Here is a 25,351-nt window from a genome sequence, read left to right as displayed (position 1 = left end):
GCATTCATGCTACAGGTATACGCTGCAGCAACTCAAAATGATACGACAGACCAAGATATGAACAACACAAAAGCAATCATTACTGTCTTATAGCAGAAAAGCAAAAGATTAGGGGACTGCCCATGAAACAGTTTGGTTACATTGAGCTGAAGAACATCTATACTTCATGGTTCATGACAGTTTGGACACAGAATCTTCATTTTTCTATGACAATTTATTTTGGTGATATTGCACACAATACTCTGTGCATTGCAACCTGCTGCCATACTTATCACGTTTGCTTCTCCGTTTGGAGAATTCTGAGCAGATTGATGTTTGGTAAAGAACCAAACTTTAAACTCCAGCATTTCCGCTCAGGGAAGCAACAAGCTGGAAAAAAAAAAAAAAAAAAGTTTTGTGTAGTGCAGTGTGGAAGAAGTGTTGATCATGCAATGGTGGTTGTATGACCTCATTACAAAAAGTCCCTTCTTCACAATCGGCCGATATGTTTTGTCTGCTATGAGTCACTGACAGTCATTACCACATAAACGCGGATTTTCAGGAAGTCCGTATTTCTGGCTTATTTGTACAATAACTCAATATTTTCATCATTAACATTTTATTTTTTGTTATTGTATGGCAAGTCACTCGGAATCATAACCGCATTGACCTACACAGCTTTAAAGAAGTCAGCATTCACATTCTATTTGCCCATTCACCCATATTGTGGTTTAACCTTGTGACAGTTGAAGTACAGCTGTCAACACTTAAGACTGAGACTTGGATTAAAGGGAAATGCTACTTCCATGGGAACATTAGCACAACTACAGCTTTACATTGCCAAGCCATATTTTCCATCACATAAACAGAACATATTTTTTCAGCAGTAAATTTGCAGTAGATATACTTCTAGTATATGACATTCCCCCACGAAAGAAGAAATATGACATATAAGAAAGTGTCGGTTGAGAATAAGAAGGGCGTTAAGTTGTCACTAAACCCATAGTGTTCGAGACAACTTAACGCCCTTCTCATTCTCAACAGACGATAAGGCAGCCAAGGCAATATAAAAGGCCTTATTAGTAAACAACTTTTCATGTGGTAGTCCATTGGTCTATAAATGGCTCATGAGTGATTTGCCTTGATTGGTTTCACTTTTTAGGCTGAAATGCAATCACTCTCCATACATGATGTCACTCACATTCTTGAATGGTTGAGACAGCAAAATACACAGTATTATGATTTATCTAAGTATGCTGTAAATTGGATTTCTTAGCCTGTTAACTATACTGACAAATTTGAGCCCTTGAAAAACTGAAAATTCATCACTTTGTTATGTTACCTTTATGCACTGTTCGGCAAGATCCTTGCTCGTTCGGCAGGAGAGCTCGACGACAACGAGGCGATTGCACAGGGCCTTAACGGCGCCATCTACAGCCACGATTCTCCGCGTGCATTCTGCCGACACGTCCAGGTAGTACGTGATTGCACGTGCTGTGACCTCCAGCACGTTGTCGGGGGCATGCTCGTCCAAGAAGATGCGACATAGTGCTGGCAGGAAGGTTCTTGGTGGACAACTGCGAAAAGAGAAAGCATGCCAAAGATTGTCATACAAATACATGTATAATCGTTGGGATGCAAAGTTGCCTACATTGTATCTAGAATGTTTATGACAAAGACTGAGTTGAATGTTTTTGTTATTACATTTAAATTTGAAATACTGTGGATTATATCTACAATGTTTATCTCATAAAACCCAAAGGGATTAAAAGCTAAATCCTTCATGAATGCAACAGTGCAAGAAATTGTAAGACACAGAAGGAATTATGAATGCATGATTACTCATAAACAGCCTTTTAGGAAATATCATGATGGCATTTGATGCTTATGAAGTTACAAATAAAACATCTGATGACATCATTGTGCTCTTCAATAAATACATACAGCAAAATTCACCAATACATTTAATATCACATCTACATGTACACATACATTGTATACACGTACCAGAAACTACTGTAAGAGTGGAAATTTTCACGCATTTCGCGCAACCTGAAACTAGTGCGAAAATAAAAGCACCTGAATATTTTTGTTTGCTATATGTTCCAGCAGTTGATGACTTGATTCCGCAAAATCAAAAACACGCGAAACTCTTCTTACCCTGCCGAGCGAGAAAAAATAAGTCATGCGAACATATCCACTCTTACAATATTCAAAATTACTACAATACATTTCAATTTTCACACTGTATACACTGCCAACATTTTCTTCAGAAATTGTTGCACATACAAGAATTCTGCAAGACATGGGAAGTCTTTGTGCAGCTTTCACTCAGGTTCACTGCTCAGCATATGAAATAAAAGACATTCCTATGCATGAATTGTTGGTTCTTCAGGGAGTTGAAATATTTTTTTTTCCCCTTGCATCTGCACCCTTGTCATTTAATAACGCTTGTCATAAGACAAGTGTCAAAAGCGGCTGCTGGTACTGATCACGTTTTGCTCCCTCCTGAATGGTCTCAGCCCTGCCAAGCATGCCATGCCCCTATTACTCAGTGGGACTGCTAAAAATAACCTGAAATAGCATGGCAGGAATGCCCAACCCTGCATGAGATGCGTCTAGTGGTCTTCTACCAGGAAAACACCCCCATAGAGCTTACTGTTTACAATTGCAGGCCCCAATAGCTTTCTCTGCACACATAAACATGATTACAGGCTGGCCAGCTGACACTATGGTATAAGGCATTATGAGTAATGTGCGAAGTCTGTGTACTCTCAGGTATTCAAAGACTGCACTTACAATGTTGTACACATACTGTACAGTACACCGTATGTGGAATTTATTGTTTACTGCAACCCTGCACAAAAGACTGTACTGAGAAAATCAATCAAACAAAGTTTACTGGTATGAAATAAACGAAGTACCAGCAAATACAATGTACTGGTAGTACATAAAATCTAAAGAAAGCACCCAAAAACTAAAAATATGAAAAAAAAAATAGCATAATCATCATTAAGAATACGGTACAGCTATTGTTGTGTTAATGCCAGGGAATACAAACTAAAAATTATGTGTACCAGTAGCAGTATGTAGGTTGCACAGTTGATCTCCACTAATTTTTGTATCATGTCAAAACTTTCTGTGTGGTTGATTTAAATCATTGCACTTGCACCTCAGGCAGTACCATTATAGTTTACACCAGACTTTATTATTGCATCATGCAGAAAAGATTACATTGTCAGGATAACAGCATTTCAAGGTTTTGTACGCACACTGCAGTGGTAGCATTACACTTGAACATGAACCTGCTTTGCCAAAAATGGACTGGTGTACAGCTTGTTTACTAGTATGATATGCCTGATGTCTTACAATAACACTGCAGTTTACAATTTAGTATCAAATTTTTCATGCTACACTGCCCCTGATGATGGCATTCAAAGAATGTGGTTGTGTTTGTATAAAATATGTATGCTATTCAAATTACCACTGTTGCATTCGTCGGGACTTTTTGATGTTTGGGAGAAAAACAACTGCCTTTGAATGTGAATACAAGTTCATGTGAGCATGATTCTGAATCCTCACATCATGGCACTGTCAAAACAGGTTTGCAAATTCTCTTCGATTGCCAGATGAAATTTTGGAGTATATATCTCATACGGAGTCTAAAGGAAACCTGTCTTTGTGGCTCGATATCAAGAGCTGATGCTATTACACTACCATTACGTAAATGCTGTCCTCACAATTTATTTTATTTTATTTTATTTTTTTTTACAAACACACACTTGTGACACAAATGCAATGTATATTTGCATCAATATAGAGTACAGACATGGGAGGGGGGAGGGTACATTTGTACCCCCTGGCAGGTGGTGGGGGTGTAGCAAATTTTTCAAAAAGAATCTAATGTACTAGGAATGTTCATTTCCTAACTACAATGCATTCCTGCCTGTGGTTGGATAGCATGATATTCTAGACTATCCTGTCGGAAGACTTTGAGACAGGAGCAAAAACGAATGATTCATATGCAGTTGGTCACATCAATCTATCAAAAGCACATGGAAACTTCACATGATCTGTTACTAAGGGGGGGGGGGGGGGCTGTTTTCTCCCATAAGATGGAGTCATTCTGCTTGTGCTACATACAACTTGTACATGTAATGGACATGTATACCAGGGCTGCACACTAACCCATTTTCCCTACTGGTCCAAACCTTAAATTTACTGGCCCTTACAATGTTATTTTTGTTATTTTACCTGTCATGTCAGACCACTAAATCTAGCAATCCCTGTACTGCCGAAAATTTGCTGGTCCAACAGTGATTTTTATCAGTCTGGGATCGTCGGACCAGTGCCAGTGTTCAGCATTGTGTATACCTTTATCTGTAGGTCATCTACATACAATCTGTTCATCGTACTTTATGCGATTATCTTTTTTGTTCTCACAAATAAGGTCTCCAAGATATTGATCAAATCACTCAATTAAACTTGCATTGTAATCTTTTATATTTTTTTTTTTCTAATGAGTGCTCCCTTTCCTTTAGTTTTGCCTTTTCTGTCTATAGGTAAATACATAATAAGAGCATATTTAGGACATTTGTTCACTTGAGATGAATATCCCACTGAGAAAATTGTACTAATTTTGTCAAATGTTTCCATTCAAAAGCAGCATGTTAGCAATGCCTGTGGAATTTTGTGATTCATGATGGTCCAAAGAGAGTTTAATGAATTACATTGAAAGTGAAAGGTGAAATACAGGAAACAACAAAGAAATCCAGTGGCATCATACACAATAGAAGAGATAACAAAACATCTTGTATGAAGTTGAAGTTGCATTTTTTTCTTTTAATGGTCCTCCTACGTTAAAATTAACTACATTGTAGGCATTTTGATCTTACCAGCACATATCACTGAGTACAGTACATGTCCAAGTATTGTATAAGAAGATCAATAATATAGAAACACATACAAAAATATTAAGAAACGAATCCTTTTGTTGCCTTTGTGTACAAAACACAAAGAGACAGGGGATGATTTCCTTCCTCAAAATTGGATCACAATTTCAGTCAAAGGACACATTTTTAGCAAAATGGTATGCAACCTTATGTAACGAAACTGCTACACAAATGACATTTTGTAAAGCAGTCATATCCAAAATGCACAGCAAATTACTATGTGAGACCAGGAAAATTGTTCCATGAGAGAGTTGACAAAAGTTGCAAGGAGTTACTGCCATTCAAATACAATGAAGTCATAAATTTTTCATCGTCTTCTTGCTCTGAAATCTTAACAATGATCTGTTCTTTATTACATCACTGTCTTGGGATTTTTGAACTTCCTTCTTGGTGTAAAATCCTCTTCCCCTCAAATCGTGTTCTAAAATACATCACACTGTGATTTGAGGGAGACATACCAATTGTACCTTGGGTACAAGCTAATCTTGTTTACATCCTTTCAGAGTAATCGTCCCGGTTTCCTCTCGAGGAAAAAGGAATTTTTTGGTAAAAAAAAACAACAACATCACCTTATTTCTGAGCACTAATTCTATTGCCCTTTGAAGTCCCCTGTGTCCTACCAAATTTCACAATGTTATTCTGAGTGCAGAGCAATTCTTTGTATTTACACTTATCGGATGATACTGATAACAACACAGCACATAGCCAGACATTTCCTCCTACTTTAACCTTCCTGATATGCATTAAAGACAGACATCCATGACCATTTATCATGTGACAACAGTATGAATGCTTGAATATTCCCATCTCTTCCTTTCTTTATCTGTCCCTGGTATTTGGCAGATTATAGGGATTATTCCTGCAGGATTAGCAAGTAAGCACCAGTTTTTGTCCAACTCACAGAGGACAAAAACAACAACAAAAAGAGTCTTTTCCCCAAAGTTAAACAGTTTACAGGAAATTAGCCCCTCCTGCTGCAAGATGAAAGTCCCAGAGACAGATCAATGTTCTTTGTTTGCTTCAAAGTTCTCCTGTGCTTTGTGTTATATGACACAGCCAGCAACTCCATGCACGTGTGTGTGTGTGTGTGTGTGTGTGTGTTTTGTCCTAACTGTGATCTTGTTTACATACTCTCATAGTACTGACAAACACACACTCAACGTTTAAATACAGTGTATACAATGTACAACAGATACAGACAATTAACGTACATGTACACGTCGGTACAGTGCAATTCATTCCAGCAGAGTACGAACAAACACAAATTTTGAAAGTTATGAGGATTCACACAGAAAGAACAGACTGTAAACACCATAAAGTTTTTTTTTTTTCACAAATGGAGACTTACTGACAATCTAATGAGTGGTTACACTGTAATAAAATCGCAATCCTTGAGTATACCGATGGACTGAGAAATGTACTGTACACATGCGCACACTCAGTCCCGTCAGGATGGGAGTTAATATTTTTGCGTGTTTTAAAATTTGCACAAAACAACAACAACAAAAAGAAAAGAAATCCTGCAATTATGCCATTAATAGTACATTGTCATGTACCCAGAGAGGGACACCCAAACCCAGTGTACAACACCATGAAATCTGGAGATAGCTGCACAGAAAGAATCATTGACAATAACAAAGGCTGGCTTAATGTTGGCAAGAAAACCCTTGGCTTAAAAATGAATCCCCACCACAGTTCCTCTGACTTACATACATTGTATGCAGCATCACTTCATAGAATGAGCATGTCTTATCTCTTGCAGGGTTCTCCCCTCTCAGCTGAAGTCATGTAGACAACCCACAGAGCAGCATACAGCATTATAACACTATCTGTTAGACATACAGTGTAGTACACGTATGTCCTTATATTTTTATCAAAGGGCATTAAACCATTATGCAACAAAATTAACATGATATCATTCATGATCCATTATCAATTATTAGAGATACACATGTACAGTGTATATCACAATATTAGCAATCAAGCTCTTGCAAATACTGCAGTCATTATTCTCACCCCATCAAATCTTTGTAAGATTCAACCGACTACATGTGTCATGTCTGAATGCAAAACATCTGATTTGAAACGAAATCATAACATCAGCTAACAGCATGTACAGTATGCATGTCACTGTACAACCTACATTAACTACAAGTAAATCATCAGATGAAGATTTGGACTTCATTTGGTTTATTTTCAAGTCATGGCCCACACACAAGTGTCTTTTATAATGCATACAATGTACAGAATATATAGAATGACTCACTATTACAACACTGCTTGCTTGGGGGGGGGGGGTGAAGAGAAAGGAAATAAAAATGACAGAATTTCCTTTCGATATTGCTGTGAACTGAACAACATATTGGAAATGGTGTAATCTATTTTGACAGCAGAATATTATTGAGAAGGAAAAGGCCACAGGTGCACTGTTTTGAGATAAATATGTACAGACTGCTGTACATACATTTATATACAATGTATACCTTCACTGGAATGCTATTGGGTTATGGCAATTTTCTTTCAAAACCAGGTACTTCTGACATCCAAGTTCAAATGGCATGACAATGGAAAGTGGTTTGCTGCCATGGAACTCAAATGACTTCAAACCAACAATGATTTGGGCATTTGAAATTTCTCAGAAAGAATCAACCCTGTGGCTAGAAATGGCATGAAAGATTAGTCATGGTTGTTAGTCTCTATAGTTACCCATGTTAATTCTATCAAAATGGTGAATTTACAAATTTTGCTTTGTCATGAAAATAGAAATGAGTTCTCTGAAGAAAAAAAGACACAGCTGAACATCTGTCCTCATCCTGCATACAATCATGTAAATATTATGAAGTCACAAAACTTCATAATATTTTTAACTTTTCATATGTAATGAATATATCACTTGAAACCTCATTCGTAACAGAACAGAATTAAGTACAAACTTCAGTAAAATGATTGACAAATGACACTCTTTGGTAGGTCAACTTAACCCTTGACTTGTGGATTAAGAGTAGTAGGAATATAGAAACTGATCTGCATTTTCTGCTTCAACTGCCAGACCTTTTGTATAGGTTGTACATCAATCTCAAAATCAATTGTTTTTGTTATGTTCTTTATATGATCCAAAATATACATAACACTTTTCGAGATATTAGATTTTGGTGGGTCTTTCTATTTCATTTGACTTACACGGTAAATCGAATGTAATGAACATGTAAACTTTTTTTTTTTTAATTTCCAACCTCACTTCAAAAGAGTCTGGGTCTCACATAATGTACCCATACAACTGTACATGTGGGTATGCCTATTTAAACTGTGAAAGGTAGGCCTACTATTTATATATTCCTGAAGACAATCACAGCATCAGTGTGTGTCAAGTTGAAACTCACTCACAAACCCTCTAGCATGCTGTAATACACAATGTGACTCATGACCATGTGTAACTGCGGTGACAGCCAAGTTGCTGTTTCATTGTCCACACAAGGAAATGCACAACTCTGAAGCTCAGACATTGATGTCTTCATTTCTCTGCCTGCATGATGTTAGCAAAGATTTTAACCTGACAGAAAAATGTATTTTTAATGAATAAAAGTGTTAAAGATGTACATTGTATGAGCGACCTACGTACCTGTACTAGCAGTACCTTTCTACCTAAATACAGTTACATGTACGTACAAAATGTACATGTAAAACTGTAGGTGTACATGTAAATGTTAATTACATTGCATAGTCAATATACATGTACTCATGCTGAATGTCCAGGGCTGCAAACATCCCATTTCACAATCAGGGAGATTCCAAAAAGGTTTCGGGGAAAATGCATGTGAGTTTTACATGCATAGATACAATAGGCAAGACTAATTCCCAAATCAGGGAGGCTCTCTTATTCACTCGTCAGATCTTGCTGAGATAATAACTTCATTTCTCACAGATCCTTCTGCAGATTCAGGAGGAAGTGGTAGCTCTTAGATTTGGGAAAGTCATTCTAGGAACAATGGCTTCTGTCATTGCTGTTCAGTATCACAGTCTGTTATATTCAAGTGACCAGTACTTTCTAATTACTTGGTACTTAATTTCCAAAATAAAATGTTTCTGCTGGCGCGTTTACTGAAAATTTATGAACGTGTTATCCCCCCCCCCCCACACACACACATACACATGCACACACACAATGTACATTGCACATCTGTAAGGTAGGCTTACAGAATACATTAATACATACAAAGTTTGCAATGAAGTACACATGTACTTTTGTGCCACAGAGACTCAGAGCTGTCTTAAAAACATGTCGGATGTCACTCTTTACCTCTGGGAATACTTTTTCTTTGTACATATGAAGTCAACATGTCTTGCAAAATCATGCAGTAAATGGTAAACTTTGTTACATGGTACTTTATATATACATTATGTACTAAGTCTATGCATGGGAAAGGAAGGATTGTGCACTCTAAAGAAGTCTTTGTACAATAAATCTTACAATTATCCAACCTTCTTTTCTGTCGTTTGGGCATATTTTTCACATTCAACTGAACTGGCCTCCACATATAAAACTGATGATATAGTCTTCTAACCACTTGCCGCTATTTCTTCAGATTACTTTTCAATGTTTTGTTTGTATTGACTGATGAGCTTCAAGGGATTGTCCCTTTCTCAAAGGATACAAATACTCAAGAGTGTCAGACTGCTGGATGTGATAAAACTACAAATTATTTTTAGGTCTAAATACCTCTTATATAACATTTTTCTTAAAAGACAAAATCATATTTCAAGTATTTTTATTCTTATCACACCTCCAAAGTTCTTTCTACCACTATTTTCCCAGTTACCTGTAGTCGCAATTCAAAAAAAAAAAAAAAAATCGATGTATAGAGTAAATTAAATTGCTCTAAATGCCAATATAGAATGAATTCCACCATAATGGACCATACCTTGAACAGCCATATGAACTACTCAACATTCATCCCATATCGTGCAATTCATATTAATACACTTGCCTAAACATGACGTGTCTTAATCAATTTGCGCTTGTGGGAAATTACACATCAAAACTATCCCCCGAGACTATATCAGGGAAGTCAAAAATATCAACCCCCCCCAAAAAAAAAACAAACAAACAAACAAACAAAAAACACACAAACAATCAGTGTAAGCATATACTACCTCATATATGATGCCATACATGTAATCCAAATTTAACATTAATACCATTGACAAAAATACACGTATGATGTGGGTTACTATCTCCACAAAATACTTAATATTAACACATTTAACGTGTCAACATCATGAAATCCACGGAACATCACGTGAGCTACCATCATCCTGACATGAATCATGCCCTTACCTCTCAAAGCATCGGTCCACATTGTCGGACATTAGCAGGAGCATGCAGAGCTGCTCCAGGGCGATCAACTGCATGTCCCTCTCCTCCCCTTGCCCCATCTGGAGCCATTCCAGGAGGGTCTCCGGATCCACGTCCGCCATCTTTGGGTCGGGCTTAGAGCTCCACCAGTTTCTGTCACTGCTGGACCACCGCCACAGCCACTCCTACTACTTAGCACAAAAAAGGTGTATCCTGAAATGATAAGATTAGTATAAGACATCATTTAGTAGATAAGTTGTATAATATTGCAAATCCAAAAAAAAAAAAATAAATAAATAAATAAACACAAAAATCTTTTCTGTACAGTTTATAGTTTACAAGCTACCCAGCATACTGTATGCTGTAGCTGTACATTGCAGAAAAATAGAAAGCATGCACTACCGACAGGTTCTTGCACGACAATTATGATGCCAATCTTAAAGCCTTATACAAATGCAGATGAATTAGTCTTGTTAGTAACTAAAAGCATACAGTGTAGCAACCTTTATGTAGAATGTAACTGTCTATTGCAAATAACCTACACATACATATGTAAATTTATAAACTTGCACAATTTGCACGAATCATTGATTGAAGCATTTCATAATCAACAAAACAATTCCAAGTTATGGCTTCAACCTGATTTCTGTTACTGACCTAATGGTTCTCTTACTTATGGCGATGCTGCATAAATTTTGAATTTTATTGAAAATATTGTTACATATTTTTTTCACTTTGGTCCCATTACACCGCGGTATTCGTGTACTATTGAGAAAAAAAGACTAGTAGAATTTGACAGATGTCACAATTTTTGAGCATACAATTGTGCTTGTGACATTGCTACACTCCAAATGCTACAATCCATCATGGACCTACATGTATGCTGTAATAAGTCCAAGAATACATCGGTGTCTTGATACACACTGCATGTCTGCTTTCAGCAATCAACATTACCATGCATCTGATAAAACTGACAAGTGGTCACAGACTATGTTTTTTACTGTTTGTTTGTTTTATTTGTTTTATTTGTTTTATTTTTTTGCCAACATACATGCATCTGTACTTTTTGAAATATCCATCCTGGTAATATTCTAAAACAGTAGTGTAGAAGTGACTGCTACGAGTGTATGGTGCAGTGAAGTGTTGTACAGAGCACTGTATGCCTGTTTCCACAAAAACAAATGTTGTATTAACTCGACTCTCATGACGTGTAGTCCACAGCTCGAGGAAGTCTTTCTCCCGAGACATTTGACTGTGATGTCATCTCCACCGTATGATGGGAAACGGTTATTAATAGCACTTTCTAGGATGAGTCAAATTACTAGTACTCCCAAGTTCACAAGCAGTTGGAGGTGATACACAGTTTCCATCTAAAATAATCTTGGTCTTAGTTCACACTCACACTAGATAATGTCTAGATTACATACAAAGTTCTGGTTGGGCCAAAACTTGAGTACAGCTCAGAAGCTTTGAACCCCTACAAATACTTGTACACATTAGCATGTAGACAGCCTTGGACAAATCCAGAAAGCAGCTGCATGTTTTGTTCCCCCGGACTACTGGATAAGCACATCATCTTTGAGTCATGTGAGTCAGCCTCCTTGCACAATCCACAATTTTCCTCAAAATACAGCAACAACTTGTAAACACCTCCTTCCAGATTTCAGAACACCAGCTCCATACATCAGCAGTTCGCAATTACAGTCTCAAGCTTACAGTACTTGTAGCCACCAGACCCCTACAAGTTTTCTTTTTATCCTCAAGCCATTCATATGGAACTGTCTACCACCTCAAGCAGTAACAGCTCAAACCCTTGCTGCCTTCCAGGAGGCTGCTCTTTCAGCTATTAGAAGGATGAAGCCTTCCATTGGTGTCAGGACGCTGTAATTCAAGAGCATCTTTTATTTGCAAATATATATCTTATTTTAATTGTACAGCCTGTACCACGGTACCATCACATAATGTCACTGCAGCAACCCATAACATTCTAGTTGTATTTCAGTTGCTATAGAGATTATAGATTTCATCAAGACTCTAAGAGGCATTGGTATATAATGTATAAACTTTGTGTACATTTTTACATACATGTACATGTCATCCAAGTCAAATACTCAATCTGTACTCTCTTACAGGATACTGGTATCTCTAAAGCCACTTAAGTAAAATTACCCTAGTTATTTTCATTGAAATACATCCTGAGAACACAGCCTATGAAGTAACATCAAGTCCAGTTCTGCAATATTTATATTACTAATTGAAAGAGGTAATTTCAGGAAAGGAAGCACCCACATTTTGTATGTAGGATACCTTTATCATACAAAGTATTACATAAAATTTTGTACATTTCATACCAAACTGCTTTTTACACATTAATTTGTCTTGTTACAGACATGGTGGTAGACATTAAAAGATCACAGAGATTAACATGAAATTGTATGGAAGACAATTAAACAAATTTTGGTTTCCCTTTACAACCATAGGTGAGTATACAATACTTTGTAGAACATGTCACAGTACATTATATTTATAGCAATTACGTCTTTATGTAGAACTCCACATAGTCTATACACGCAAACTTGCTCACACCACACGCACGCTCGCACATTACAAAGTCAACAATACATTCAGAAAATTTGGATTCTGTAGTGTTATGTATTAATAAAAGTACTCCATGGCATTTGGAATCATCCATAATCACAGTTCTAGACAAGTCTTACTTTCATTGGGCCCTTGCAAGCCTGTGAAGGTGCTCTTTTTTCAGAGTAGAAATACCTACCACGTTAGTGTCTATGAAAGTCTAGTTTAGAAAGTACACGAGCAACCCAAGCTTGCAGAAGTGAAACACTGTAGGCCTACTGCTCAATGTAGCATCTTTTCGTAGCGATAGTTTATAATACCCTGGAATAGATTTGGATGTTTTGTAACTTCACGCACGTGCAATTCATCATTTTGTTCACTACGTGGAGCCACGAATGTCTTATCTTTTCTACGCAATTCAGAGATTGAAAGGATTTCTCCTCTCGACTTCAAAGTGACAACACAGCAACATCCTCTGATCAAGGAACTTATAAGGTAGGCTCCTAGTACAGTGTCAGTAGTAAAAAAAAAAATAGCAACTAAAATACATTGTGTAGCATGACATAGTTTGGACCATCCACATTACTCAATTAGCCTAATAATTTACACATGTGAATAAACCTGTATAAAATGTACCGTATGTGCAACAGAATACAAATCGAAGTAATCTACCACTTTTGCATGTTTTGTAACTTCACGCACGTCGCACGTGCAATTCATCATTTTGTTCACTACGCGGAGCCACGAATGTCTTATCTTTTCTACGCAATTCAGAGATTGAAAGGATTTCTCCTCTCGACTTCAAAGTGACAACACAGCAACATCCTCTGATCAAGGAACTTATATGGTAGGTTCCTAGTACAGTGTCAGTAGTAAAAAAAAAAAAAAAAAAATAGCAACTAAAATACATTGTGTAGCATGACATAGTTTGGACCATCCACATTACTCAATTAGGCTAATAATTTACACATGTGAATAAACCTGTATAAAATGTACCGTATGTGCAACAGAATACAAATCGAAGTAATCTACCACTTTTATACTGATCTAGGACCTAGGACAAGTTAGCTCTGCAACTACAAATAGGCAGGGGCTACTACTGTTCGGGTTTCCTAAATCACATTCCACGGCAGATCACTCATCTACCCTAAATTCCACACGACATGGACAGACAGGCCACACAACAATAGTCTGCAGATCAGCTGTGCGTGTTCCTTTCCACGTACAGTGTGCTCCATCGCCATTCAGCCTTGTCGCCAGCGAAGAAGGTTCACTGGACATAACGAAACATACCGCACATAAAAGCAAATGGAAAGGAGTTCTTAGGATGATGTGGGACGAAAAAGAGAACAAACATATGCCACGTTCCTCACATCAGTAAATAGTGGAGGATATATTCTTACCAATTACAAGTAATCAAGTGCGCAAACTTCCTTAGTCTGATCCCTGAAGTCGATATTTAGAAGAGAGAAGTTCCACATCTCCTCCCGTGGTCATTTTCTGTTGTCATGATTGAGACCGGATGCAATGTATCGTCGCAGCGTTGTGACCTTTGACACGAAGCAAACAGCCAATCACAAAGCAGAAAGCTAGGGAAGAGGGAGATCGCTTTGTCATTAGATTTTTCACTTCTTTTCTCTTTTTATCTAATCTTCCTCTCTTCTCTCTTTTTACTTTCTTTGTCATTTTCTCCGAAAAAAAAAAGTTAGGATGTTATTAGGGACAACGGAGACTGATAGCTCCTTGGTAAAAGAAGAAAGAAATGGCAAAACAAAAACACTCACAAGACAAACAAAATGTTTGTATCAATTTAATATTATCGATCTGCATAAACATATTAATCCAATGTATTATGTGAAAGAATACGCGTTTAAAATATTGTACAGTTACTATACTAGTAGTAACATCTTGTACACGCACACATAACCCACGCAAACATACATTCATACACATGCGTGGATGCCAATTTTTCATTAAAAAAAAAGAGCAATAGAAACGAACGAGCTTTGTTTCTTTTCTTTTCTTTTTTTTGTCGTTGCTTTTCCTTTTTTTTTCTTTCTTTTACGGACGGTACTATCAATGTGTCTAACCTACGATTACCTTGTACAACTTATCATTCAAGTTCCAGTGGAGTAGCTTTGTTTTTGTTTTTATCTTATTATGTTTTCATGGACAATATGAAACGAGTCATTTGCCACACTTTGTTCTAATCCCTGCAAGTATGTATGCCTGTCTAGTCTGTTTCTCCCAAGTAAATTATATCCTTCGGAAACTGAATAAAGTAGCAATGACCTACTGAGCGGTTATCACTTTATCAGAGCGAATAAAAACTACCCAAAACGCAAAATGGAATGTTTTCATCTCTTCTATCGGTATATCAGTGAGGTGGGCGTATTGTGCTAGCCACGTGTTTCCACTTAACTGCATATCGTCATTGTTTGGGTTTTTTTTTTTTTTTTTTGGTTTGTTTATATTTTCTCTGCAAGAGAAACCACATGTTGATTATTGAAGCATCATGGAGGAATTAAATTTCTCTGTCATTTAGGGAGCGCAAAAAAAGTGTATACACTAACGATGTTGCTCCTGACACAGCTGGTGTAAAAAGATGGTTGATTAGCAAGTTGCGGTTCGCTGCGACGCTTTCTGCGAGGGTAAATAGTGTAAGGGAAAAGTTAATCTGACAAGAAAGTGTAAAATTTCACAAGGACAAAAGTGAAAAATTGATCCAACTCGGATATACATGGACTGAAAGACTGTGACTTTATGAAGCTTTGCTAATTTTCATAAAAATGCTCTTGAATAGTCAATATAATATGAATATTCAGTGATTTAATTTTCATCAAAATGCTCTTGAACAGTCAGTGTAATATAATATGAATATGCCATAATTAGTTTGCAAACCTTGGAATTTCTTCTTCTTCTTCTTCTTTTTTAACGAAATTATATCCCAGTCTCAACTCCTAATATATTCGAATGATCATAATTTCAAAGTTATTCAGCCAGGAATTTATGTTACACCTTTAGAGCAGAAAAAAAAAAATCGCCACTTTTATGAACATGATCATTAGAAAATTGTGAGGTGATTACATCATCAGCTCATTCATTTGCATGTTCTATGGACTCCTCGAGAACTGTTTTGCTAAAATCAACAAAACTTCACAATTTCATATCTTTCCTAATTTTAGTCCGGTTTTGAACAAATTTTCAATGTTGCGCTTATAAAATGTTGCCCTTTCTTTTCAGATGAACTCTTAACTGGCCCGGAATTTCCCTTAAGCGTGGTATAAGAGGCCCTGTGTTGCATACAGGCCCTAAGAAAATTTTAATTTCCATAGTAGAATAAGTAATTTTTGCACCCGAAAACAAATGAAACGTTTAAAGCAGACATCATCTTCTCAAAGTCTCATTAGAATATAGCTACGAAAAGATGGTACGATCTTTTAATAGAATGACGCTCTTACTGTTCTCCCATACTATAGGCCTACTCGAATAACCTCTTAATTCTCTACCCAATGTTTTGATTGATTTAGCTCTGATTTTAGTTGACGCTCCAAAGTCGACTATTCTCAAAATCGATGGGCATATTCTCTTAGAATAAATGTCTCGGTTAATATCCCACCTTGATGACCTCTCTCCCCTTGCCTTTCAGTCTGTGCCAAAGTACATGAGAGACCGGGGGATATTTCATAGGTATAAGTTTGAGTAAAAATTGAGGGTTCGTGTAACATGTTGAAATAAATATGTCTTTAAATACTCTCCACCACCTTCTTTTTTTTTTAGCACTTCAGGCACTGATTAGAACTCACCACACAAGATTTTATGTGGCTAGTGATAAAGGTTTGAATAGGCCTATATCTTATAAAAATGTCGTATTCTTACTCATATTCATATATAACTATTATAACCCACTTCTTCTCAAGGCACGCCGCAACAACCTTTAACAAGATCGAATGCCGTTTAACTCGTCCTTCTTAAAGGATATGGTTTACGTGTCTTTAAGAAATTTGACAAAGTTGTTATCACACACACCTTCAACGATTGTCATTTGGTTCGGCTGAGTTTCGCCTGTCAGATGTCGTTCATTTCTGTTTTCTGTATTTTTTATATCATTATTGACCGCTAGGTGAGATTTTACCCAACCACGCCTTCTTCTCCGTTATATTACTATAGTAGAAGACATCTTTTGTAAATAAGCCCCCTTAAAATTGCATCTTTCAATATACAACTGGTATATGAAGAACATCATGCAAGCCATACGTTGCAAATGGAAACTGATATTCGATTCGCTCTCGACTTTAATACTCTGCAACATCAATCTTCGTCAATGCAAACTCCTGTATATAGTAATGGTCATAGACGCTGAAAATGAACAGGGGTGATATATCTCATGAATGTTTTTGATATGCAGAACCTGTAAAATGTGAATTAGAAATCTCGTTGTGATTTTAAGCTTACGATAACACATTTCCGTAAACCTATAAATTTAATTTTCATTTCATTTCATTACATATCATGTTGTCCATTTCCAACAAATAATTATACACAATAAAACACAACATGATTACCTGAATACAAGATATTTCAAATTTGTGCATCTGTTCGTGAATTATAATGACATGCGATAAGGCAGCAAAATTTAAACTAAGTCATATAGAATTGATTAACCTTTTGGACTAATAGTTTGGAAAAGGTGGTATAGAGCTTTAGAACGGTAAGGCTTCTCATGTTTATTTAAAATCACTCAAATTTTGTAGCTGCAAGAAGCCGATACTTGACGAATTGTACGAGAATGCGAGTAGGTTGACCACTAGATGACGTACTTCCACTACCAATGGGCAGAGCCGTAAAATAGAGACTATGGCAGACGCGCGCAGAACTCGAGAGTTCTGTGGTGACGCAGCCCACATTAATTCTCACGGTTCCTCGCTATTATTATAATCATCGAGGGCTTTTAAAATCCGCTAACGGGGAAAATTTCAGAGCAAGTTAGTTGTATGCAATGTAAACACAAGGTACCATATCTGACGTGTATGTTGCTGCATCTAAACGGAAGTCTATAGGTATAATTGTTGAGGCATAAGATAGCAAGTCTCTTGTGTAAACATTTTATTTTGCAACGCGCTGTTCATTTGCCAAATTTCTCAACAACATCCTGCTCTGTAAAAAGAAGTGGAATTTCGTCATCGTCAATATTATCACTATTATTATAACTTTCATTATCGTTATCATCATCATCATAATTATCATTATTATTACTGTCAGCATCATTATCCTCATCGTCATCATCATCTCTATCGCTGTTGTGTTTTTTTTTTCATGGTATAATCATTGCCACTAGTTCCACTATATACCACTGTATTTAAATTAACACTTTTTTTAATCTAACATTGTTATAATGAGATAAATAAGATAAATTTCATATAATATTTCCCTATATCTTATCATATTATGTCTTGGCTCATTAGAAGTACTGATTTGTAAGATATGCAATGTGTTTGCGTCAAAAGGGCGCCACAGAAGAAAACAAAGATCAAGTTGACTAATGGGTCTGGAACGCCTTGACGGAGGTTATTTTGTTTTGTCCTGTGGCAAAAAATGTTTTTATTGACGCTGAAGATTTACATACAGATAGTCGTCACTGCCAAAAGACTGCGCTATTCTCCGACGAGTGTCGTTGTTCTGGGGCTCTCGACCAAAACAGTCTTTCAAGAGCCCTTTGTACTCTGTGGCTAGTACGGGTTTATAGCCTAGCAACGAGGCGCTAACACGGTCCGGAACGGGGAATTTCTTTACGCAGAAGAGTGATCACGTTTTGGGACCACGTCGAGAACAAGTTCCATTTAGGTGCTTGTGGACTACGAACCAAGGCAGGTAAATACTTATCTGGCTGTTATTTGCCTATTTGGAATCATTCGTGTCGTTTTTCTAATATTTCGTCGACATCATGATAATGTGAGTGCTGTCATCGTCTTGCTAGTTCTTTCCGTGAAACCAGGAACTACGAGTCACCGCACAAGGGATCAATTCAAGCATTTGACACACCTGTTATAATGCGGGGATGTGTCATGAATCGATGCTTGTGTATTGATTGATTGTGAACCTTGCCCATTGATTTAGCTCTACCTATACGCACCGACGTCATTGCTTCGAGTCACAAAACAGTGTGTATGATCTGAGCTCACGCTTATCAACAGGGTAAAGTTTATTTCTTGGTTGCAGTCAAACTGATTGAGTAGGATTGAAATTATTTACTTCACCGAGTAAGAAATCGACAGCAGGATTTTCCTCCGATAAGAAGTATATCGTTTATAACTTGAAAACGACGTGGTTTCCTTTAACAAAACTGTAAGAGTACATTTTCGTGTATGAAAAATTTTAAAAAGGTCAAACTTCTCGTCTTCAAAATTTGTGCAAACCCTTTTACTAATTTGAATAGAATGGTGGTCTACCCATTGCACAATGAAGCAATGTAATGATTGTATTGAAACAAGCTGTCAAACTTGTTCATTTGTCATTATAGGTCGAACGGATCAGACTTTGATTACGTCGTCACACGTTATTTGACAACCTAAGCGTTGGATAAAGTTGACTGGGATTTATAAGAGATGGCGGATAACCCCACGGAAAACGGGGTCGAGGGGGGAGAGGAGGTCGATCCTCAGGCCGAGATGAAGACTAACAACAAGGAGTTCCTGCACCTCCTCAAGGAGAAGAAAAAGGCTGAGGACGCCTTGGCCGAACAGACGAAGGAATTGAATCGGGTAGGAGGACGGAATTACGAGCTGATGAAACTTGTCGAACAGCTACAGAAAGAGGTGAGGTCAATGCTGATCAATTAGATTTTGTAGAAAGAAAGTAGGTCTACGTAGGTAAGAAGTAGAACGAGAGGTATTAATGTTTATCTTGAAAATGGTCATTCAGTACGATCTTCTAATGATCATCTACTTACACGCCTTTTGATAATAAAAGCATACAATTATGTAAAACTTCGCTGATGATAGTCACACACAAACTAAACAAGTATCAAAATAATCATAGGGATATCTCAATGTTACAAACGACGAATTATTATACGATAGCTCACTGATATTTTTCTCTCTTTTCCTCCACCTTAAACGTTATCCATTGCATGCTTATATTTCTCTCTGGGTACAGCTTGCGGAGGTGAAAGAACAAAACAAAGCACTTGAGAAGAAGGTGAAGGAAAGCACTCTGAAAGCCATCGAAGACATGCCTCAAGAAATGGGAAGCACAGCAAACATGTCAAAGGTAAAGTATTTATTTCTTTTATTTATCTAGTTTTTACAATTGCAAATGAAAAATAGCATGGATGGCAGGGAACATAATTTGATATAATATAATATAATATAATATGATATAATATGATGTGATATGATCAATGTGACATAATATGATATAATATAATATAATGTAATATAGTATATAATATAACATAATACAATGTAACATAATTCAACATGACTTAATATGACATAAGATAGTATGGAAAAAACACCCTAAATTTTGAACACTGTATACGCATCTTTCGTGATGCAAAAGTTTATCCATAGTGTGATAACAGTCAATAAACTGATGTAATAATCATCATTCTGCTTAAGTCAAATAAAGGTCCCTAAAAACATTGTTATCAGAAAAACTAGCAAATCTTGACAAAATTCAAGTCCACTGTATACTTGATCTTGGATATAGGACCACATTGCATCCTCGCTTTGCAACACACTGTTCATGAGTCTCAGTATGGCAATAGCTCCCTCTGTTGTATGATCTACTTACACCAATCTATCACTACACGGTTTATCATCTTTAGATACATTGTATATATTAAAAGTAAAATGTGCAAGATCCAGGTCATGAGAATCACCAATTACCTTACCATTAATATGTTATTCATATTTATGAAGTTTTACAGAGCTCTATTATCCCAATCGCACTCAACAAAGCCATTATGATTACATGACAAAATCTGATAGCGACATTACAGAATTGGATTACTATGGTATATAATATTATCCAGGTCGTCAATGAAATATCGATTGACATTTTGATCTGGCTCATCATTGAAAGTCTTGTCGATTGCTTGTTACAGGGTTGTTGTTGTTTTTTTTTTTCGTGAGAAAAATGCCTGCAAGTTATTTTCTAATGGGGGCCCCATAAAAGGAATATTCATTGTTTGTTTTCTATTCCCACATTGTGTCATAATTTTGAAACAAAAGTGTCAGTCTCATTGATGTGGGTCGATCAAATTAATACGAGCCCGTGTAGTGAAAGAGGTTACTCGTCTGTAGTAACGGTGCTATAGACTGTAGGCAAGGAGATTGAATTGAAAGGTTTTATAAATATACAAACGTATTCATAAAAAGCTCTTTCTCAGAATAAAAAGCAATAAAAATGGAAATACGACACACTCAAACATTTGTTTACATTGAATTGAAGGAAATACAGTATTTGAAATACAGTAGATTTAGTATCAATCGAATCGTTTATCAAATCAACAGCAGCTATTTTTGAAAGAAATCACTTAATTATGACATTAACTATTAAAAGACTAATATATTGGGTATAAGTGGTTATTCGAAAGACATACATATTTACATTACGTTTGTTTTGTTTTTTTTTTTGCTCTCGCTCTCTCTCCTAAACCAAACAGAAAATAAGCCTCAGACATTAACTTTCTTGAATTAATAAGGAAGCATAAATGAAGCTGATTTTATGCGAGAGTCAGCATTTCCTCAAAAATAACAATTCATCAGAACTTTTTTCCAACTCCAGGACCAATTATTACGATGATGATAAATCGTATCGTCACCCGACTGTTTAATTTTTCCCCACAGCTGAAGAAGATGCGTCCAAAAACCGCCGTGAAGCACGCCAACGCGCGGCTGAAACCGAGAAAGAACACCAAGGCAGCGACATCTACGAAGAACCTGAAGAAGGAGGCCGAGCAGGAGATACAGAAGGAAGCCAAGGAGAAGGATACATACAAGTACTACGCGGTAAAAATGACTTTTACACCTGTGGGAAGGTGGGAAATTGAGGGCACTGTTGTAAGAGTTTGACTTTCAAACGAGTTCGAATCCCACTGTATGATAAGCCATTTCAGAGTTATACTCTGCGCATCAAAAGGGCATGTTGGTTTTTAAATTCACTGAGAAAGGTTATTTAAGTAATCCTTTTAAGATAATATGGTGCTTTCCAGCACATCCACCTGACAGCAAAAGTAGTACTGAGTATCTGGCAGTATCAATGGAAAAAGATCGATACCACATTCAATGCAAAATAATGGATGCTTTCCCAAGTGTTATATCGATCGACCATTCTGGTCACCTGGTCTACGCAAGTTCGTCCTTTGATTGAACATAACTGAAGAATGCTATTATTGTTAGTTCGGGCAAACTTATTCATTTTGTCGCCTTGAAAACGAATGGAGCGCCTAAGCAAATGAGAGGGGAAAAAAAGAAAGGTCATTTGTACCCATATTTCTCCCAAGTGGCTCCTTGGTGTCTTTTCCCATATCCATGAGGTCCCTCTCCTGTCCCTGCGTTTACTTTTCAGTGGTGGAATAAGAATGATGGCATAACCCTCATGATAGATTCTAATTACATGTGTGCGTGACGAAGGCATGATAAGCATACGGAATTCTCTGTTGATTTGTTGAGTGTACACTATTCCACATGCGTATATCCGCAATCACAGAACAAAAAGGTGGTTATTTTAAATAATCTTTTGTCTTCACTATAGATCTCAACGAAATTTCGGCATGCTTGACAGAATGACAATTAACTGTGGCTATTTTACATCAAGGACACAACAGGCATATACATGCACAATTTTAAGTAATAAAGCAAGGGTAAAATCAGGTGGTCATTGTTTTCAAACTGGCTAAAAAAGCCCGCAAAACCCCAAAATATAATTACTCTCTTTTATCAAGGCAATGATTCGGCTTGTAAGTGACTGGAGTACAACGGTATTAAGTTTGTGTTGTGTTCCATTTTGTCAGAAAAATACCAAATACTAAATCAACTTTACACTGGTTGCTACTCGGAATCCTTTCATACAATAAATAGGAAATGCTCACGGAATATCATCATATTCATTTATCTGCCAAAAAAAAAGACAAAAGCAAGGTGAAGCTAAACGTGACTGTATGTTTTTTCGTTCTTATCAGGAAATTGCCGAAAAATTTCCTCAACTTCGACTTTCCGTCCTGTTAGCCGCAGAAAAGAAATTCGTGGACGCCGATGTCAACGGAGATGGCGTAAGTCAATTTCCCATCGTGTAACTTATTATACCAGTATAAGTTTTCCTGGTGTCTTGTGGAATGAAACTGTGAAAAGACGATCAGTGCTCTGAATACGGAGGTGCATCCAATGAAATATGAAAAAAAAGTTAAAGATCATCACTGCTCACTGTTGGTCGAATGTTGATTATAGATCTGCCTTTAGCCCAAAGAAGATGACATGCATATTATGTTTTTATCTGTCGAACGTCACATAATAACATAATTCGTTTATTTGCGGGAAAATTTTGTTCCTTTCGTTTGGAAAATAACAATTTTGTCTACAATCTAGTATTTGTTCCAACTAAACCATATAATTGCTCACACAAATTCATTGTCTTTTACCAAATAGACATATCGCCTGATACATTCCGTGCTCATGGTGCTTTTCCCACACTATGATAGAAAGACGAAAAATATTGTCTAATTTGTCGGGATGCCTCCAACCTTGATGACTTCATCGCATATAAGAGTTTCAGCTCTACTCGGCAGAAGGAAACATTTTCCACAATTTAATCAATTCGTGCTGCTATTTCATTTTTTTTTTAAATCAGACAATCGATGCCGAAGAGTTGGACAAGATCCTCGAGGGCGGCAACATGCTCTTCACCAAGCAGCAGGTCCACGACATCGTCAAGGAGATCGACGCTGACGGCTCGAACGATCTCGATTTCTTAGAGTGCCTTGTGGTAAGAAGTTCGGTCTTGATTGATGAGTCTTCAGCGGTTATTATTTCACTAATCCGAAAAACTGAAACCATCTCTTACTTGTGTAGAAAAGTGATGTTGCAAAGTGATATTGTGACGCAAAGTGATATTGCATAATTTTTGAGTGCCTGATAGTTACCGAAGTTTGATTTTGATTGATATATTCATGAAGATGATGATGACAATAATATCATATGGAGAACCAAAGATCTCCCGTCAGAGCACTTCGACTCAAAGTTTGAAGCACGGAGATATTTCTCAGTTGGAAGGATATTGCTTTAGAGTGTCTTATAGTAAGAGTTTATATCTGAAGTGTGCCATGAATAGTATCTGGAGAAAAAGAAAAAAAAAATAGCGCTGTCCGTAGAAAAGTTTGAAGCACGTGTGTATCGCTGTGTGGGAAGAAAATTATTATATGACGCAATAACAACAGTGTGCTGTCAATAGCACAGACCAGGCTATCCTTTATTTTATCATGTTTATCGTGTTCATTACATTCTGGTAACAATTCCTTTGTTTGTTGTGACATGATAATCATTATAGAATATGTACGACTAACATTTTCGGGGTTTTTTTTACGCATTAAGATCTCTTTGCTCCTGAAACACCTTCTAGTCAAGATGGAGAAAGGAATTGATAGTTATACAGTTTTAAAAGACACTAACCCTTCTCTAAACCTAGTCTTTGTCAAAGGCCTTCTCGCTGTAGCATTGATTTCGTACGAGAAGCGAGAGACCCCGCAAGAGACTAGAATTGAGCTCGCGACAGTCAGCGCTAACGGCAAAGAGGGTCTTCGAAAGAGGCTATGTAAAACTTTGAACAGTATATACTGTCTACGAAGGAAATGGATGAAAGGCTGCTGTAACAGTTTTCCATTGCTTTTGTCGTAGATATTTCTGGCGATGGAAAAAAAGGAAATGTGAAAAAAGTGCTGCAGGTTAAACGTACAAACGAGATGATATCTCCCAATACACCACGTCTATATTTTCCCATTTAGATATCGCCACTCATAGTGCTTCTCGAGCTAAAGTGATACTGTGCTATGCAAAATGTTGCGCTGTTTATATAAAAATGTTGCTATATATGAACAACTAAAGTTGAGATATGGCAATGTAAACGTTACGAAAGTTAATTTCTCTTTTCTTTCCTCCTGTCTCTCGCTTTCTCTCTATTCGTTATCTATATGCAGGTAATTGACAGGCTGCACCAAAACAAGAAGACCGCCCTACCGACCACTCTCGAACAAAACAAAAGCTCAGTCTGCGTCATACAGTGACGCACAACTTTTTTTTTATTGTGTGTCCAGTCTATTTGTTTGTTTGTTTGTTTTTGTATGTGACGTATTTTACGTCGATGTGACAAGACTTTCGTGATCCTACGTCATCACAGCTACACGTTGTGCCAATATTTGGTAGATATTTTTCTCTTTTTTTCCTGATATGGGTTGATATACTAATATTTAGGACTTTGGTGTTACCATAAACTT

The 25,351-nt window shown here is 36.9% G+C and overlaps 2 protein-coding genes across 2 annotated transcripts in view; one reads left to right on the top strand and one right to left on the bottom strand.

Moving 5' to 3' along the window:
• LOC140235097 (E3 ubiquitin-protein ligase HECTD1-like) overlaps positions 1-14,369 on the bottom strand; it is a 94,728-nt gene extending 80,359 nt beyond the window's left edge. Inside the window, exons 1-3 of the mRNA XM_072315137.1 lie at positions 14,265-14,369; positions 10,267-10,497; positions 1,322-1,556 (exon numbers count right to left, since the gene is read on the bottom strand). Coding sequence (XP_072171238.1) covers positions 1,322-1,556; positions 10,267-10,406 — 375 coding nt within the window. The 5' untranslated portion in view covers positions 10,407-10,497; positions 14,265-14,369. The remainder of the gene's footprint in view (positions 1-1,321; positions 1,557-10,266; positions 10,498-14,264) is intronic.
• Positions 14,370-19,466: 5,097 nt separating this feature from the next.
• LOC140227183 (uncharacterized) lies at positions 19,467-25,141 on the top strand. Its single transcript, XM_072307647.1, has 6 exons — positions 19,467-19,676; positions 20,017-20,130; positions 21,714-21,875; positions 23,048-23,137; positions 23,713-23,847; positions 25,055-25,141. Exons 1-6 carry the CDS (start codon positions 19,467-19,469, stop codon positions 25,139-25,141), a joined length of 798 nt encoding a protein of 265 aa, XP_072163748.1.
• Positions 25,142-25,351: the final 210 nt, after the last annotated feature.

This window comes from Diadema setosum, chromosome 1, assembly GCF_964275005.1.
Source record: "Diadema setosum chromosome 1, eeDiaSeto1, whole genome shotgun sequence".
NCBI classification, from domain to species: domain Eukaryota; kingdom Metazoa; phylum Echinodermata; class Echinoidea; order Diadematoida; family Diadematidae; genus Diadema; species Diadema setosum.
The sequence above is the reverse complement of the archived record's forward strand: the minus strand, read 5'-3'. Positions and strand labels throughout refer to the sequence as shown.

Coding starts and splice junctions, on each gene's coding strand:
- LOC140227183 (XM_072307647.1), top strand. CDS start 19,467: ATGGCGGATAACCCCACGGAAAACGGGGTCGAGGGGGGAGAGGAGGTC. Junction 21,876..23,047: donor ATACATACAAGTACTACGCG/GTAAAAATGACT, acceptor CGTTCTTATCAG/GAAATTGCCGAAAAATTTCC. Junction 23,138..23,712: donor CCGATGTCAACGGAGATGGC/GTAAGTCAATTT, acceptor TTTTTAAATCAG/ACAATCGATGCCGAAGAGTT.